The sequence below is a fragment of the Oratosquilla oratoria genome, chromosome 2 (assembly GCF_046742065.1).
Source record: "Oratosquilla oratoria isolate Oo_2021 chromosome 2, ASM4674206v1, whole genome shotgun sequence".
NCBI classification, from domain to species: domain Eukaryota; kingdom Metazoa; phylum Arthropoda; class Malacostraca; order Stomatopoda; family Squillidae; genus Oratosquilla; species Oratosquilla oratoria.
In genome coordinates, this window is record NC_134778.1 from 13,106,548 (window position 1) to 13,125,498 (window position 18,951).

An 18,951-nucleotide genomic window follows, 5' to 3' on the forward strand; every position below is an offset into this window, starting at 1 on the left:
CAGTGAGTATGTGACAGTTTGTTATTGTTGCATAGTTAACCAAAATTTTGTATAACTTTTTATCACTGCATTTCTTCATTTAATTATTTTCTATTTGCAGCAAAGTTCTGGAGAGCAGACAAAGTGTGGTGCAGGACCCGTAGAAAGTTCTGTCAACGAGGAGCCTACATTGTCCACTGTAAGTTCTGATTTAGGTTGTTTGTAAGGTCTTGGTAAAGAGTCTTTGGTATAGTTGATGGTTGTTACTCTGTTGAATTATTCAATGTGGAAATTGTTTGATTACTAATATACTTTATATATATCTGGTATTTTTCTCATTTTTAGTGTAGTGAGGGGGAATTCGAAGGAGAAATGGCACAAGATGTGAACAAGAAGTCAGTTGTAAACGTAAGTACTTAGGGCTACTTACAATTGTCGTTACTCTTTCTGGTACTAGAATTGAACCAAGAGAGTGTTTTTAAGTGTAGTTAAATTTCAATTAGATTACTGCCCCCAGTTTTCTCTTAGATGAGACCTGCAGCCTACAGAAACTGTCTATGGTCACTGTTTCAGCCCATAGATCACTTGAAGAGAGTTTGTGGAGCTGTCTGAAAAGAGTGAATGTCGGACACTGTAGCACGATGTCGACTGTTACTTCCATGTGGTGGTTGTATCTGGGGCAATCTTAATTCTTGCTCGTCTTGGGAAATGATTTCTCTGTTGGGTTGACTTCTTTGGGTGTTTTGTGAAGTTTGGTTGTTTGATAAGGAATGTATGTTTTGTGATCTGAGTGTACATTTGTTTTTGTATGGAAATATTGAGGGGAGGTTGTTGTAGATGTTTGAGGAAAATGCTACTGTAATTGTTTATGTGTTGCATTTGGGGAGCTTTTTTTTGTGTGAGGTGAGGGCATAGAATTCTGTGCCTGTTATTCCCAGCTGCTGTATGAGGAAGATTTCGGGTTGAATTAGATGTTCTTCTGGCATTGTTTTAATCCACCCAGCACACTTTAGGCTTCATATTGATTTTTTTTCATAAGAGTCCTTCATACATACATACATACATACATATACCAAGGCTTTTTCCCCCTTCCAAGGGAGGTAGCCAAAAAGGGAAAGGTATAAAAACACTCCCACCCATTTCATCCCTAAATACACTCCACACCCCTCCCACCCTTCCTCTCATCTGAGCACCTCCCGGATGACGGGTCATCCCTACACCCTGCCCACCGCCCTGGGTCAGAAGCAGTGTCGCAAGACACTGTACATCCACAGCAAGGCCGCTTCATTTAATCGGCGACCCCCCCTCTCCGTCCCCCTTTGCATATAAGGAGAGGACGGGGAGAAATCCCTTCGGGCTGCATCAAAATTTACTCACACATACTACCCCACCCCCCACCCCCCCGCCCATTCCTCCTCATGCAGTCACAACATCATCCATATACAACCATTCTCCACTCACCTCTGTCTTCCGTCCTCTCCCTTCCTTCCTCAACAGACATTCCCCTCTTCCCCAAAGCCCCCTTCACCCCATCCATCCACCTCATCCTAGGACGTCCCCTCATGTTCACTCCCTCCACATCTGCCTTCCATACCTCTTTTACTAGTCTTTCTTCACTCATTCTTTCCATGTGTCCAAACCATCCTAATATTCTTTCATCAACCCTCTCACCCAAATCCTTTTTCACCCCTGTTCTCCTCCTCACCTCCTCATTTCTCACTCTATCTAGCCTAGTAACCCCCACCATACTTCTCAGACACCTCATCTCAAACACATACATTTTAATTAATGCTTTTGTTGTCTAAAGGAGGAAAAACATGGGAAGTAGAGAGGTGCGGAGAGTTAGTGAATTTAATGAGAAGGAAAAATAAAGAAAACCAGAAGCTGATTGAAGTGTGGAATGTGGTGAAGGATAAATGAGAGGAGTAGAAGAAGAATGAATATGTTTCAAGGAGGAAATGACAAGATGTGCAAAGATGGTATGTGGGAGGAAGAGGAGGGAAAAAAATAAAAGAAAGGGTAATGATCGATGGGATGAAGAGGTGAAGGTACTAATAGAATAGAAGCAAGCATATGTGGATTGGTTGCAAGGAAAAAAAAATTAGGAAAGCATATGAGTGGTACAAGAAGAATAGAGGAAAAACGAAAATGTAGGGTAAAGGAGGTAAAGAGGAGAGCAGATCTAAAATGGGGTAGGAGTTTGACAGAACATTTAAAAAATAAAATTATGTTCTGGAAGGAATGAAGAGAGTGAGGAGGAGTTGATAAGGTAAAGAGGACAGATGATAATGGAAGAGAAAGTGGTAATAGGAAGTTAATAGGATATTTTAGAGAATTGTTGAATGTGGAAGAGGTTAGGGAGCAATTGATTGTAGAAGTGGGAGAAGCTAGAAAATTGTAATGGGAGAGGAAAATGAGAGGGCTATAGGAAAAGATGAGGTACAAAAGCATTGAAAATTATGAAAGCTGGTAAAGCACCTTGGTTAGATGGGTGTCATGTATAATGTCTGAGAAAGAGAAGAATAGTTATAGTGGATTGATTAGCAAGGGAGGGGAGTATGTTGGAGGACTGGAAGAGTGCATGTATAGGTCCACATTGTAAAGGAAAAGGTAACAAATGTGAATGTAGCAATTTTAGAAGAATCCATTGGTTGACCATATTTGGAAAGGCATATGGGTGTTAGCCAAGAGGATTAGGAGAGAAACAGAGGAAATAATTGGTGAGGAATAGTATGGATTTAGGGAAGGTAGAAGGTGCACAGATAAAATTTTTGAGGTAAGGCAGATTTGTGAAAAGTTTTTAGTAAGGCGGATATCTTTTGGGCCTTTATGGATTTCGAGAAGGCTTATGACAATGGACATGAATGTTTTGGAAAAGCTGTTAAGGGCAGTCTAAAGCTTTTGCATGAGTAGTTGAGCTTGTGGTAGGGTTAGGAAAGGTGAGAGTGAGTGGTTACAGGTGAAGGTGGGGCTACACTAGGGTTGTGATATGTAACCATGGCTGTTCAGTGCAAACAGTGAATGGAAGGTAAATGTGAGGGTGATGGCCAGAGGATTGGAGATGATAAAGAGAGTGAAGGGAAGGTAGTGAACCAGTTGTTTACTGATGACACTTTTTTGTGGCTGGATCAGAGGAGTTTCTAAGGTAGTTATTGATGGAGTTTGGGTAGGCATGTGATTGGAGGAAGTTGAAAGTAAATGTAGGTAAAAGCAAGTTGATGAGATGTGCAAGAGATTAGGGTGGTTGAAAGTTTGAGGTAATTTTTAGAAGATTGAGAGGTTAGAGGAAATAGTTTTAAGTATTTAGAGTCACATGCAGCAGAGAATGTAGGAGTAGGGGTGTAGGTAAACTGTAGAGTGAGGAAAGTAAATAAATGTCTTGGAGGAATGTTTAGAGGGGATTATATGGAGTAATTGTGCCTGTATCACTATATGGGATGGAGACTTGGACTTTAAAGGAGACAGAAAGGAGAAATTTAAAAGTATTTGAGATAAAATGTTCGAGAAGTTTGGTGGGTGTTATAAGAATGGATAGAGTGAGAAATGAGGTGATTAGGAGAGCAAGGGTGGAAAGGGAACTGGTAAATGAGGTATACGAAGGAATATTGGGATATTTTGGGCACATGGAAAGAATGAATGAAGAAGACTTGGAAGAAAAAAGTATGGAAGGTTAAGGAGGATGGAGTGATCCTGATAGGTAGACCAAGAATGCGATGGATAGAGTGAAAGGGGCTTTGAATAAATGGGAAATGTCTTGGCAGGGAAGAGAGAAGGCAAGAGATATGTGTGAGTGTAGAATGGACTTGAGTGGATGATAAATTGATGTGGCCCAGAGGGGTTTCCCCATGTCTTCACAATTTCCTTATGGGGGGACAAGGAGGGAGGGTTGCTGTGTAAATGAATCTGTGGGGCTTTGCCGTGAACATGCTGTGTCTTGTTGTATTGCTTCTGACTTGGGCAGTGGATGGGAAACAGAGATGACCCCACATCCATGAGGAGCTAAGTAAAAAGGGAATCAAATGGGGGATGGATAGAGTGGGATTAGGTGGGGGTACCTCCCTTACAAGAGGGAAGAAGCCTTTGGTATATAGATGTAAATAGCTGTCAAAATCTTGTGTTTGCAAATATAGAGCATTAATTTGATTTTGATTGTGGTACATCTCCCCTGCCCTTTTTTTTTATGCTCATGATCTTGCTAAAATGTGGAAAGTAAAAATGGATGGGAGGTTTAAGTTGGTTTCATGCCAACCAGCACCTTTTAATAGATATCTCTGGACCAGGGGTTCATTCAGACCTTGTTCAGGTCTCTCTGTAGTGATTCACAATCTTTTTATGTACTTTCTTTAGTTGTTTTGTGTCATCTGCAAAGAAGTTCATGTAATATTCTACACCATCCATGTCATTTACATATATAGCAAACATTATCGGAGCCAATACTGAACCCTGTGGGACTCCACTTATCATTTCTTCCCAAGTAGAGTTTTTATCTCTGAACACCACTCTCATTTTTCTCCCATGCAAGAAATCTTCCATCCATTTCAATAGTTTTCCATGTATACCTCCTGTTGTTTCAAGTTTTCTTAATAGTTTTTTGTGTGGTACTTTATCAAATGCCTTTTGTAAGTCCAGGAAAGCACAGTCTGCCCATCTGTCTCTTTCTTGCATAATATCTATTGACCTTGAATAGAAACAAATAAAATTTGTGGCACATGATCTTCCCGGTTTAAAACCGATTTGTTTCAGATTTAGTCTATAGTTTGTTGGGTCTTCCTTGTCTCCACCTTTACATATAGGCATTTTTCCAGCCTTGCAGTACCTTTCCTTCATTACATATTTTGTCCATTAGTTCATCTATACATTCTTTTAGTATCCAGTTTGCAATTCTCTCCAGGCCGTGTGATTTTCTGACATCAAGGTTCATTATTTAGTCCCTTATTTCTTTCTGAAGCTTGGTGGCTGAGAGGGTTAGGGCATCGTAACTTGCGACGAAATTCGAGGCGATGGTGGTTCTAATCCTGCCACTGGCAAAGTTGAACCAAGGGCATGGTTCATTAAATTCCATGCTACAAAGCCCTCTGTGTGGGGCACCATCCTAGCCTCCCGTTAGGGGGGGGGGGAATACCCTTCCTTCAACCCAATTGTGTATGTTTTCATTTGTGAATACAGATTTGAAATGTTTGTTTATAATTTCAGCCATTTCTATATCCTCTGTATTCTGTGTTCCCTTGACATGTGTGTGTGTGTATTTACCTAATTGTAGTATAAAGGAAAGGAGCAACTTTTATTGGGTCCCCTCTCCTTTTTCTCTAATTTTTTATCATACCTAATCTTAGATTCATGTACAATTCCAAACTAATCTATGTCCTTGATTTCCAATTATCATATTTATATTTGAACTCTTGTATTGTTTGAACTTGGGCTATATTACTTCCTAAGCCATTCCAAGTATTTATGCATCTTTATGGAAAATGTATTTCATCACAACCTACATGTGGTCTTTCTTAATTTGTTTCCACAACCTCTTAAAACCCCTCCCCCATCTTTAATCAGATCTCTTCTGTCAGTGAAATCTGTCACATTTATTGACCACTGTAATTATATCACCTCTTTCTTTTTAATCTTTCAAAGTTGGCAGACCCAGTGCATATTTCCTGATACTCTTTATCTCCCAAGCTAGGAACCAGTTTGGCTGGTCATTTGTATTCTCTCAGTCTTGCTTATATCCTTCACTCTGTGTGGGGACCATACTACTGACACATAGCAGTCTTGGATGGATCAGGGTTTCTATGAGTTTTTTCATCATCTCTTCATCTACATAGTGAAATGCCACTTTAATCTTCTGCAGTAGTCTATATGTCTTTCCCACAATCCTACTGATATGTCTGACAAGTGACAGGTTGTCTTTTATCAACACTCCTAGATATTTCTCCTCTTTTGGTTTTGTTATGGATTCACTTCACAAGGAATAGTTTAATCACTTCAGTATGACTCAAATCCTTGTGTGCAGGATTGGCTGCCATATGTAATTTGCATCACACCACTCGGATTATAAAATATAAAGTCACTGCTGTATTACTCATTCTCTTTTACTTTGAGCAATAATGAACACAGTTAATGTGATCAAACCAGTTTGCAGAATCCAGGGGTACATACATACATATACCAAGGCTTTTTTCCCCCTTACCAGGGGGGTAGCCAAAAAGGACAAGGCACAAAAACATTCCCACCCATTTCATCCCCGAAAACACTCCACACCCCTCCACCCTCCCTCCCATCTTAGCACCTCCTAGATGATGGGTCATCCCTGCACCCTGTCCACTGCCCAGGATTAACTCATGTAAAACTACAAAAAATATAATCAAGATGACGATGCCTGCATCCTTGTGTACCCACTTGTGCCTCATGATGCCTATGTAGGAATCTTTGTACCGAAGTGGTTAAGGATGGTCTTTTGCCACTAATTCCCATTTCCAGTACTTTGAATTTTTTGGTATTGAACTTAATTCCCATTCTTGACTTCGTGCGCAAAAATAGTGTCTAGATCTTATTCAAATAGTCTACTGTCCTCCTCATTTTTCACTCTTTTCATGATTTTTGCATCACCTGCAAATATGTATAGCTTGTTCTTTCCATCATGTCATTGGTATAGACAAAAAACATTATTGGTGCAAGCACTGAACCGTGTGGAACTCCACTAGTTACTACTCTCCGTTTTTACATCTTATCCTTCACTACTGCCCTCTTGTATCTTTCCTTCAAAAAATCTTTCATCCATTCTAGTTGTTTGCCTCTCAGTCCTCCAACGTGCTCCAATTTCCACACAAGTTGACTGTGAGGTACTTAATCAAATGTTGTCTCTTGGTTGAGATACACAGTCCATCTACCTATTCCTCTTCAGCAGTATATTGATTGATCTCTCATGAAAACTTTAAGGATCAACACACGTGGCCCTCCAGATCTGTCTGTCAGAATGTTCTTCTTTTTCAAGATATTTGATCCATCAATATTTCACAATCTTTTCACATAATTTCACTATTGTGCTGGTCAGTGATAGTGGCCTATAATTTAGTGATGTCTCCTAATTTCCACATTGTGAATTGGCACCACATTTGCCCTTTTCCAACCAAGCAGCACAATACCTTCTTACAATGAACATGTAATAAGACTGTGGATAATGTCCGCTAGCTCCCTACATTCTTTGAGTATCCAGTTTGAGGTCTTGTCAGGCCCTGAAGCTTTTGTCACATCCAATGATACCAGGAGGCTGAGCACTTTCCTCACTTCTACATTTATATCTTCTACATACATATACCAAAGGCTTTTTCCCCCTACATGGGGGCTAGCCAAAAAGAAAAAGGCATAGAAACCACTCCCACCCATTCCATTTCCTATATATTCCACTCCCCTCCACCCTCCTCCCTCCCTCTTATCTTGGCACCTCCTGGATGACGGGTCATCCCTGCATCTTCTAAACCTGGTTTTTAGCTCCCCTCACTTTCCTCCAAAAAAAATTTTCTCGTTCATGAAGACCGATTGGAAAACCTTCATTCATTCTTTCTGCCTGAGCTGAGGCTTCTTCAGAGATCTCACCATCCTATTAACTTGGTGATCAGTTCCCCGTGTCTCAATTTACTATTGATAAACCTATATAACAGTTTTGGTTCATCTTTTCATTTATCTATCACACCTCTTTCAAAATTGATTTCTTTCTCCCTGTGAATTCTTGTATATTCATTCCTAGATTGTGTGTGTATTTGGAGAGGGGATGATCCTTAATCCATGAGAAACAGGATAGGAGGGACAATGAACATATTTTTCAGATGAGTGTGGTATGGGTGTAAGGTGGATGTAGATTTTGATTTGGCCACCCCTGTTACAAGTTGTTATATAGGAGTTATGTTGAGAATAAAGATGTTGAATATTGTATCGGTATTGTATACAGTGATGACTTGTAATGTAGTTGTTATTTGACTTCTTTAATCACTTTTTCAGATGGATGTGCAGGAAGGAAGTGGCAATAGTGAAAGCTGTTTAGGATCATCTAAGCAACAAGAGCTGCCAGAGGAGTTCCACGGGACTGGAGCTGCCGATTCGTGTTCTCAAGAGGACGAAAACTTAGATGATGATGATGATCTGAAATCACACGTACTGATTCACTCTGGTGAAAAGCCGTTTAAATGCAAGTATTGTTGGAGGACTTTCTCAAAGCTTCATATCATGAAAGGACACATGAGAAAGCACCCAATGCGAAAGGCTAAGTACAAATGCATTGAATGCGGACGATTTTGTGGTAGTCCTTTGGCTTTGAATAACCACAGAAAGACACACAAATCAGAAGTTGAACATGAATGTGAAACGTGTCAGGTTAAATTCTCCTCACTGGTAGAATTGGAGAGTCATAAGTTGGTACATATCTCAGTAGGCAGCTTTAAGTGCTCTAAGTGTGATGCCATATTTGAAAGTAGTGATAAACTTTCAGAACATGAGGTCGTACACAGTAACGAAAAACCCTTCACATGTCCAGTTTGTAAGAACACCTTTAGGCATAGTAGTAGACAGCTATTCATTTGTCCCGTTTGCAATAAAATACCCAAGCACAAGGTTAACCCAAAGAGTCCAAGTAGCCATAAATTGACACAAGATGGCCAAGGGCTCATGAGATGTAAAATATGTAATACCTTCTACAAGGCAAGGGTTGACCTTGCCAGACATTACTGGAATAAACATTCTGACATGCGTTACAAATGTGGATTTTGCCCAATGTCTTTCAGAACTAAGAGAGGACTTATGAAACACAAGTTGTTGCATTCAAAAGATAAAAAAGCAAAACTTGGTGCTCATCCGACGAAGACACGCCATCAGGAACTTTTTTGCTTGGTATGTAGTGCCAGTTTTGCAACCATGAAATTACTGAAGGAGCACAGACAAATGCACAACGAAAAACCATACAAATGTGCTCATTGTGATGCGTCATTCTGGACCACTGTGGGACTGAAAAGACATAACTCCACTCATTATAGCCTCTCCTATCGTTGCCCCAGCTGTGAAAAATTCTTCCCATCAAAACGTCAGCTGCGATGGCATGAGGCAGCTCATAATGCGAAACTCCATACTTGTTATTTGTGTGGAGAAGAGTTCAATACAATGAGACATCTAACCAAACACTTGCAGATACATTCTGCTGATACCCGACCAAAAAGTCCTGTTATTGGGACGAGGCCCAAACCAGAGAAGCACTCGATAGACGTGGATCCACGGTGCCTACGAGAAGTACAGATCTGTCTTAAGCGTATCAAACCGAATGATCATCCAAATGTTGATTTCAACATTGACCCATCACAGTTTAAAGATGAAGTAACAGATTCACCCATTGTAATAGTGTCAGCTCTAAGGAAAAATAAATCACAGATAGATGGAGACAATGAAAATGTAAGTGCATCAGTTGATGCTTTTAAGGAATGTACTGCTGATGATACTACTAAGTCAACATTAACAAAAGGCAGGGAAAGTAAAACGGAAAATATTTCACTTGATGACTCTCGTAAAGAACAAGGGATGCATCTGAAAGGAGATCATTCATCCAGGAGTAAAGATGAAGTAGACCAGAGTCATCCATCTCCTAAGAAATTGCCAAGTAGGAGTCGAGATTCTTCTCCTAAAAAGTTGCCAAGTAGGAGTCGAGATTCTACTCCTAAAAAGTTACGGAGTAGGAGTCGAGATTCTACTCCTAAAAAGTTACCGAGAAGGACTGCAGATTCTTCTCCTAAAAAGTTACCAAGTAGTTCAGAAAAAGTATGTGATACAGAAAGTAAAAAATTTGTAGTTAAAAATGAGAAGGTACAAAAGTCTCTAGCTAATGATTGCAGTGTAACAGCTTATTCTGTTGAAGCAATTGACAACCCAGGCAAGTTGAGTGAAGCAGGAAGGAAAGTTGTGTCAGAAGAGGCATCCAGTGACAAGGATCATGTTGAGTTGCAAGTGAAGACAGCATTATTTGAATGTCCGAAGTGTGATGCCGTTTTTAATCAGTATGCCATATTCACACAACATCTAATGACTCATAAGGATTTACACAAATTTAATTGCAGCATTTGCAGTACTTCCTTCAAATTTAGGAGCCTTATGAAAAAACACATGTTGGAACATGCATCAGAAATGCCCTTCTCCTGCCTTCGATGTGAAGCCAAGTTTTCCTATGCCTTTTTACTTAAGGATCATTTAATGACACATACTTCAGGACCATTGCTTGCTTGCTTTCACTGTGATGCCCCTTTCATCTTGACCAAGGAATTGGATGAGCACATCCTTATGCACGTGGGAGCAGAATATCTAATTTGTCATTTGTGTGGTGAAAAGCTCCCAGACGTTGAAATGTTAAGGAATCATGTAGCATCTCATGAAAGTGGATTGGTTACAAAAGACAATGTAGATAATGTCCCAGGTGCTGCTGTGAAGCCTCTTATCAAAAAGAATAGTTCTACTGATGTTAAGGCTTGCAGTGAACCCCTGTTAAAAGAAAAGAAAGAGGACACCTTAGTATCAGAGGGTGAAGTTCCTAAGACCACAGATTCCAATCATAATGAGAAGACACAAACTCCCTCACAGCCACCTGTTCAGCAGATAGAGTCTGAAGGTCTTGAACATTCTACAAAACCTACAATTTCCAAGCCTTTAGAGCAGTCTGATCAGACGGATTCCAAACATAAACAAGAAAAGACAGTCTTTAGACGTATTGATAAAAAAGATGCGGGGGCTGTCAAACACCTAGAACATATGACAGTATTTAGATGTGCCTCACCTAATGACTCGGCAGTTTCCAAAATGCGTGATAACCCAAATGTGACTGTGTTCAGGCCCATTGAACAGAAAGGCTACATTCTTTCGAAGCTTTATGAAGATTCCAGCAAGACTGTTTTCAAGTGTGTTGAGCAGCCCAAAAATGATGGTTCTAAAACAAAGGATCAATTTACAGCTACAGAACAGTCAGATGCTGCTTCCTCAACTGTAGATAACGTAAGTGTTAAAGACAATAAAACGGATTCAGAGAACGTAGGAATTCCAGTTAAGGGGATAGAGCAGCAGGATTCAAAGGGCCGTTACAAGTGCATGGAGTGCTTTGCATTCGTTAGTAGTCAGGAAGAGCTAAAGGGCCACATGTTGATTCACAAAGATGCAGGAGATACTAATATTGTTGTCAAGGCTGACTACTCTTCATCTATTAGCCGTTATGTCTGTGTAAACTACAGGTGTCCCCAGTGTGCAGAAGTGTTTTCGACTAAAAATGATTTAGTGTCGCATTGGGCAATTCATTGTTCTGATGAGGATGATGAGAATAAATGTCCACACTGTGGTAAGATTTTGAGTTCCACGGCATCATTGAAGAGGCACATGCAGACTCACAAGGAAGTTAAGACGCACAAGTGTCCTCAGTGTCCCAAAAGCTTTTCATCTGAATTTGCACTCAAGAACCACATGATGCTCCACAGCAAACCTCTTCCCTTCAAATGCACCCATTGTGAAAAGCAGTTTTCCACTGCCAGTTACCTCACTAGCCACCTGAATACTCACCTGAAAGAGCGGTCTCACAAATGCACAAAGTGTTCTGCAGACTTTTTGTACAAGAAGGACTTGAAGCTTCACATGAAGACGCATATGCAAGACCTTCCGTTTAAATGCACTCATTGCCACAAGGCTTTTACACTTGAAAAGTCCTTGAAGAGACACTTGACAAGGACTCATGGAATCAGGTCACCAGTCCCATGCCGGTATTGTGGGGCAACTTTCCTGGACCATGCCGATCTGAAAGATCACGTCAAAGGACACAAGCCAGGGTTTTTCTGCCCATCAGCTGTGACCAAAGAGCACAATGCCAGAGTAGGTGAGACCATAGCAGATTACAATATAATGCAGGAGGGAGATAAAGCTGCACAGACAATTTCCGCACTGCACTCTGTAGAACTGGTCTCCAAGGCCAATGGCGGCCAGAGAGTGGAAACGGTATCCCGGGGGGCTGGAGATGATCATAGAGCAGCATCAGATGAGGTCAGTATATCAGTCAAACATGAAGGTGAAGACGTGGCTACTGATTCACATTCAGAAATGAGCGGAACTCGAGCTTCTGACATTATTGACCATCTTGGCCCTCCCACTTATGTAGAAGATCACGCAGGCCCCATAGATGTCATAGCAGGAAGTCCTATTAGTTCTTTGCTTACAACAAGTCACATTGAAACTGTGGTCACAGATGGTGTTTCATATGAAGATAATGGCATGATTCCAGTTGTTCACAGTGATAATGCACCAGTTGTAGATGTAAACAGAGGTGATGAGGTAGCTATAGCAAGTTCAGATGTTGATAGTGTGCAAGTTCAAGTTTGTACCACAGACGAGAATGCACTTTTAACTGGCACAGCTGGCCATTCAAATGATGATTGTGTGGATGAAATTAGTGATGGTGGTATTCTAAGGAATGCTCTTGGTAGCAATGTGGTAATAGAGTCAACCGTATCCTTGGCCCAGCCAAGTACTCCAACAAAGACAGCAACTCCAGTTAGTCTAAAGAGTTACAGTAGGAGTGAAATGAAAAAGAAACCCTTGGAAGACCAGAGTGTCATAGATAATGAAGCTGAGAGGGAGAGTGGTAGTATTGAGAATCCTGGTACTGGAGGAGATGAAGAAGCACATTACAGTGCTAATCAAGACTTAATGAATAAGGAGGAAGCAAAACAGGCAAAAGAATCCAAGCAAAAACAAAGGGATGTGGCATCCTTCAAGGAAATCAAGGTCAAGATTATGAATCCAGATGGAAAGTGTCTGGAAAGTGTAATTCTTGTGCCATGTGCATCCCAGAGCTCTCAGCAAGAGATAGTGACTGTACCAGTCATTGGTCTCAAGGAAATGCAAAAGAAAACTCATCCATGTGGTCTATGTAAGGCTGAATTTTCAACAGATAATGAGCTAGAGGACCATTTTGCGGTCCATTTGGTTGAAGTCAAAGACTTGGCCACATTTGAAAGTAAGGAAGAGCAATCCACCCATACAACTAGCATGCCTGAATCAATTCCTGGCCAGAATAGTGTAAGCCAAGCCATGCCTGACAATTGTGAGAATGTTGTTCTTGACAATTACACTGATTTGGTGTCAACTAGTCACATAGATGTACCTTCATCATCCCACGCAGATGTCACACTTTCATATTCAGAAGCTGCTTTGATCACATTTAATCAAGATGATGGCAATGAGACCCAAACTAACAGAACAAGTGTTAATGCAATGCCAAGCAACCCACAGACTTTAAATAAAATCCCTGCCAGCCGTACTAGCAGTGATGCTGAGTCAGATAACAGAGCTGATACACTACAAGCTTGTTACAGAAGTGAAAGGAAGGTACCAGCAAGCTGCACTGATGTAAAGATAACTGGTCATGCAAATAAAGATAGGGTCTCAGTTAGCCATATAACTGAAGGAAAAGTCAGCGGAAAGGACGTAAGTAGAAATGTTGATGAGAAAGTTTTAACAAGCCATGAAAACATTGATGAACTCCCAACTGGCTATGTCAGTGAGGTGAAGAGTTCATTCAACTGCCCTGAAAATAGCCAAGTAAATGATGGCAAGATCATGGAAACCTTGGTTAAGGATGGCAAGGCTACCACCCATGGAAGTGACATCAAAGTCTTGTCTAGTCCAGTTGATATGAAAGTCCCAGGAGGTTGTTCAGGCCAAGGTGGCATTCTTGGTTACGACACTACATATAGATCAAGCGAAAATAAAAATGTGGTCCCAGCTGGATCTGTGGATGTTCCAAGTACTTATGTTGACAGTAGCCAAGTTTCATCTGGACATGCAGATAGCGAAGACATCTTCAACCCTCATATGACTAATCTTAATGTTGCTGTGATTTCTGCAGAAGGGGATGTGGTTCAGGCTGCCATTGAAATGTCGGATGCTGCTGCTACTCTTGCTAGCATTGCCAGTGATACTGGTATTCCGTCACAGGGAGCGAATGTTGTGGTGCAAACCAACTTGCCACAAGTATCACAGGAGCCACTTGATTTAGAATTTCATGGAGAGGAGAAGTCGAGTAGAAGCCTGACTATGAAACGAATGAGTGCTGATGCTTTGTTAGATGAAGATGCAACAAGAATGGATTTAAGACATAAAAGATTCTGTCATGAGAGAAGGGAGAAGATTTCTGTGGAAGTGATTAAGAATAAAGGTGAAGATGTCAAACCTAAAGAGGACAACATGGAGTTTAGCCATGTCACTGCCTTAAAATCGCAGGTTGCAACTCATGAAGGGAACCCAACTGATAATGTTCATAATGTTTCTGAATTTCAGTATCATGAGCGTGATGCTGTATTTGCAAACCAGGCTGTCCAAAAAGAAGTGCATAGATTATATTCTTGCAGTCAGTGTCAGGCTAAGTTCTCAACTGAAGCAGCCTTGAAGACTCATGAGGTCATTCATGTTGAAAATTTGTACAGGTGTTCCCAGTGTGACATAAGCTTCACCAAACAGCGAGACCTGACTGAGCACATGCAACATCACAAAGGGAAAAGAAATCATAAGTGTTTGCAGTGTGGCAAGGCCTTTTATTCTGCAAATCTGTTAAAAACACACATGTTGATCCATGCTAGAAAGGATGAGTTCAACTTGACCAGTCGTAGTGTGGTGCGTCCGACTTATGATGTGCGTTCACAGGGAAGTGAATCTTTCTTATCCTCTGATGACCCAGATGACCAACCCACAGCGAAACCAGAGGATGTATCGGTGCAGTGCCCTCAGTGTGACAAAGTGTTGAAAGATGCTGCTGATCTCTTGTATCACATTTCAACACATGATGGTAGAAAACCACATCAGTGCTGTCAGTGTGACAAAGCCTTCAGGTTTCCGGATGAGCTAAGGAAGCACCTTGGAGTGATCCACAGAATGAAAGACCCCTTTTACTGTTCTGAGTGTTCAGAGGCATTTGTGTCTATTTACCAGTTGAAGGAACACATGATAGTTCACAGAAAAAAGCAGAATTTCTCTTGCACAGAGTGTAATGCAACGTTTCGTATGCGCAGCAGTTTGAAGAAACATAAGTTGTACCATAACGGAGAACGGCCACATAAGTGTGCCACTTGTCACCTGTCTTTCCAGAGTCATAGTGTGTTGCAGTCTCACATTATAACTCACACAACAATCAAGCCATATAAATGTTCTCTTTGTGACAAATCGTACTCAAAGACCAAGGAGTTACGGCTACACATCATGGAACATACTGGAGAAAGACCAGTTAAATGTCCACATTGTGAAAAGTCAGTCAGAAACATTTCTGCCCTGAGATACCATTTACGGACACATGAAGGTAAGTGTCCATGTAAGTGCCCATATTGTAATAAGGCTTACCGCCTACCCCAGCAGTTAAAAAAACACTTGACACAAGTTCATAAGACATCAAGTCTTCATCAATGTCCAGAATGTTCTGAGTATTTTGTTTCCAGATTCAAGATGAAAGAACATTTTAGAACTCACAGAGAAGGTCATCTTAAGGGTGATCAACGTGATACAGGGTTCTCCACTCCAAAGCTAGAAATGCATGAACAAAATCTTTCTGATCAGCAGCATCAGTGCCCTAAGTGTGAGAGCAGTTTCTCTTTATTGTCAGACCTGAAGGCACATATGTCAATGCACAAGGAACTTTATATATGCCCTTACTGTGCATCTGTGGACATAGAACTTCATTCTTTTAATGCGCATGTACAGTCTCATATTGTCGGAAAACTTTACCAGTGTATAAAATGTGAACAGAGCTTTTCCCATCCAGAGGAGCTCAAGACTCATATGACTACTCATCAAATGGAAGAACCTTCAGATAGTGGTCAGAGTGAGAATGTAACCTCTATACAGGGCTGGGACAGCAAAAGGTCATTAAGTGGACAATCCTTTAAATGTGTATTGTGCAGCTCCTCTTTTATCTCGCGAACCGAACTGAAGGCACACCAGGCGGTACACAAAGGGTGCTTTAAGTGCTCCAGTTGTGGTGCTGTGTTTCATGAATTGGCAGCGCTCTGTGCACACTTGCAGATCCATCCCACAACCAGTTTATATCAATGTGCCATATGTGATAAACTTTTCAGTCAAGCAAATAGCATTGAGGCTCATGTCGCTATTCACGAACCAAACCAAAGCACACAACATAGTCAAAGTGAAACAATGGCAGCGTCGTATGACGATGAGCCCATGATGGAGGAGCATATTGGAGAATCCATCAAATGTCCACAGTGTAATAAATTAGTTAAGATTGATAATCTTCCACAGCATGTTCTGCTTCATAGTGGAGATCATCCACATGAATGTTGTGAATGTAGTGAAGCTTTTCACTTAACGAGTCAACTTAAAAGGCATCTTGAATTGGTTCATAAAATTAGTAATCCACATCACTGTTCTCAGTGTACTAGAACATTTGCATCCTTTTATCAGCTTCGAGACCATCATATGATTCATGAAGAGAAGCAGGAGTACCTCTGTGTGGATTGTGATGCATCTTTTAATGATCTGGCAAATTTAAATCGGCACAAGATGTACCACATTGGAGAACATCCACACAAGTGCCTTTCCTGCCAATTAACATTTGAGGATGTGAACATTTTTCAGGGTCACATAGTTGGTCATGCTGAGGAGAGACCATTTCATTGTTTACAGTGCAAACAAGAATGCTTATCTCTGTGGGATTTAAAAATACACATGATTGAACATAGAAGCCAGCAAAGTCAGCAGTCCATCAAATGTCCTCACTGTCCAAAGAGTTTGGTTGGATTGAGTGACCTCAAGCATCACCTTCTTGTGCATAGGGACAAGCCACAGCAGGAGTGTAGCATGAATCCATTTCAGTGCTCAGAATGTTTAGAATATTTTGCATCTCAACAAGAGCTTAAGGATCATGAGAGAATACACCACAAGGTGCCCCACCAATGTTTGCATTGCCATGAAACTCTGCACACTTTAGATCAGGTACGAGCACATAAGAGATTGCACTCAAACCTGCATCCGCACCAGTGTTCTCGGTGTGATTCTTCCTTCACGCACCAGTCAGAGCTACAAGCTCATGCTGCAGCTCACCAGGACTATAAATGTGCTCATTGTAAAGAGAGTTTTAAAAGCAAGGAAGACGTCAAGAAACACCTGTTAATGCGTGCTCATAACAAATGCCCCTCTCATAGGGAGGTGCTCAGTATCAAAGGTGTTGTCTCTCCTAGAGAAAAATTGAGCCATGTTGAAGAGACAAGAGAATCTGAAGGCCATGGAGAAAAACTTTCTGTTAAAATTGAAGTAGCAGCAGAAGAGGTTACCCAGACACAACATCCAGTAACATCACTTCAGTCTGTACATCAAGAAGTGGCTTATACATCCAGAGAAAGAACAAATCTATTAGGTGAGGAGCATAGTTTCGCAAAGGAGGACCCCACTTTGATTCATCCACATGAGTACTGTTACCCTATAAATAGTGTGCAGGTTGGCAAGCAGGGAGAGATTTCTACTTCTAGTGTGTGTGCAACTCCAACAACCTCTGTGGAGAGGTCACAGGTGTACAAGGAAAGAAGACATCATTTGACACATAGTAGACAAGATGCCACTTTGCATCACGAGGTAGATGATAATAAAGATGTTATGAAGGACATAGTCATGTTTGGTGATACTGATGAATCGAGAAATGAAGTTGTGATTCACTTTTATGAATAACTTTAAAAGAGTACAAGACTTCAGGGTTATGTTTTAGTATTTTATGTGAGAAAAAAGTGCAGGTCGAGTTAGAAAAGTGGAAGATGCAGTTGGCTTTTGGAAATGTAATTGTTCATACAATATAAGGATTTTTCCTGGAGTTGACTAAGACTGTGCCAAAGTGTCTTACAATGTTTCCCTCACTGTGGCAGCACCAAACAAAATTGCTGTTCATTTACATCTGTGTAATTGTTTCATACTTAAACATACACAAAAAGTCTTGTATCCATATATTTTTCTTTGTACATAGATTTCTAGAATATTTAACAAATTTAGTGGTATAGGCATGCCTTTTGACAGTTTGACTGTTAATGATATGACTTGAAATAGGTAAGAAGACATATCGAGGTGAAATTAAAATTTTTCCCAATATTAATACTAGAGTAGATAATAAACCTGAAGTGTATGCAAAATTTGTTTTTTAGTCCTTATCTTATTTCTTCACTTGGGTTGGATGTGTGTCATGTGGAGTGCCTGACAAAGGGAGGAGCAGTTGTGGATTGGCTAGTGAGATTATTTAATCTGTACCTAAGAGAGGAAACTCTTCTGGAGGAGGGCTTTATAATTCCACTTTACAAAGGAAATGGGGACATTTGGGAATGTAGTTTTAGAGGGGTCAGCATGTTGAGTGTATTTGAGAAGACATGTGGGAGGATGATGAGAGGATCAGAAGAGGAACAGGGATTGTGAGGAAAAGTGTGGATGTATTGATTGATTGATATTTTTGTGGGTGGGTGGGCATTATGAATATGGAAAAGGGTTTTGTCATGGTAGACAGGAAGAGAATGTGGTAGATATTGCAGATATATGAGGTAGGGGAAAATCTGTTAAGGGCAGTCAATTTTTTTTTTTCATGAGAGAACTTATGTTGAAGTTGAAAATGGTGGGAGTGTTGGCATGACTGTTCAATGTGTACATGAATGGGGCAAGTACAAGAGGTAAATGAGACAAAATTAAGGTTTTAAGATGTGCGAGGGTGGGGAGAAATAAGTTGGAGGGAAGTCTTAAAGGAGAGAGGTTAGAGGAAGTGGATAGTTTCAAGTGTCTAGGTCAGTGGTTCTTAACCCATTCAACTCCGATGACAAGATGTCTTGTCATTTGGTCAAATAAAACAAAAAATCATAATAAAACAACAAAATGTTTGATGATCAAACAGCACCAGAAAAATATGACGTCATCAGTCCTCCTCGAGGAGGACTGATGACGTCA

General features: G+C 40.7%; 1 protein-coding gene across 4 annotated transcripts in view; it reads left to right on the top strand.

The window, feature by feature from the left end:
* LOC143037022 (uncharacterized) overlaps nucleotides 1–18,155 on the top strand; it is a 79,140-nt gene extending 60,985 nt beyond the window's left edge. For all 4 annotated transcript variants that reach the window (XM_076205128.1, XM_076205143.1, XM_076205140.1 and 1 more), the window contains 3 exons: nucleotides 101–178; nucleotides 325–387; nucleotides 7,972–18,155. In XM_076205128.1, the coding sequence (XP_076061243.1) occupies nucleotides 101–178; nucleotides 325–387; nucleotides 7,972–17,703 (9,873 nt within the window). In that variant the 3' untranslated portion in view covers nucleotides 17,704–18,155. The remainder of the gene's footprint in view (nucleotides 1–100; nucleotides 179–324; nucleotides 388–7,971) is intronic.
* Nucleotides 18,156–18,951: the final 796 nt, after the last annotated feature.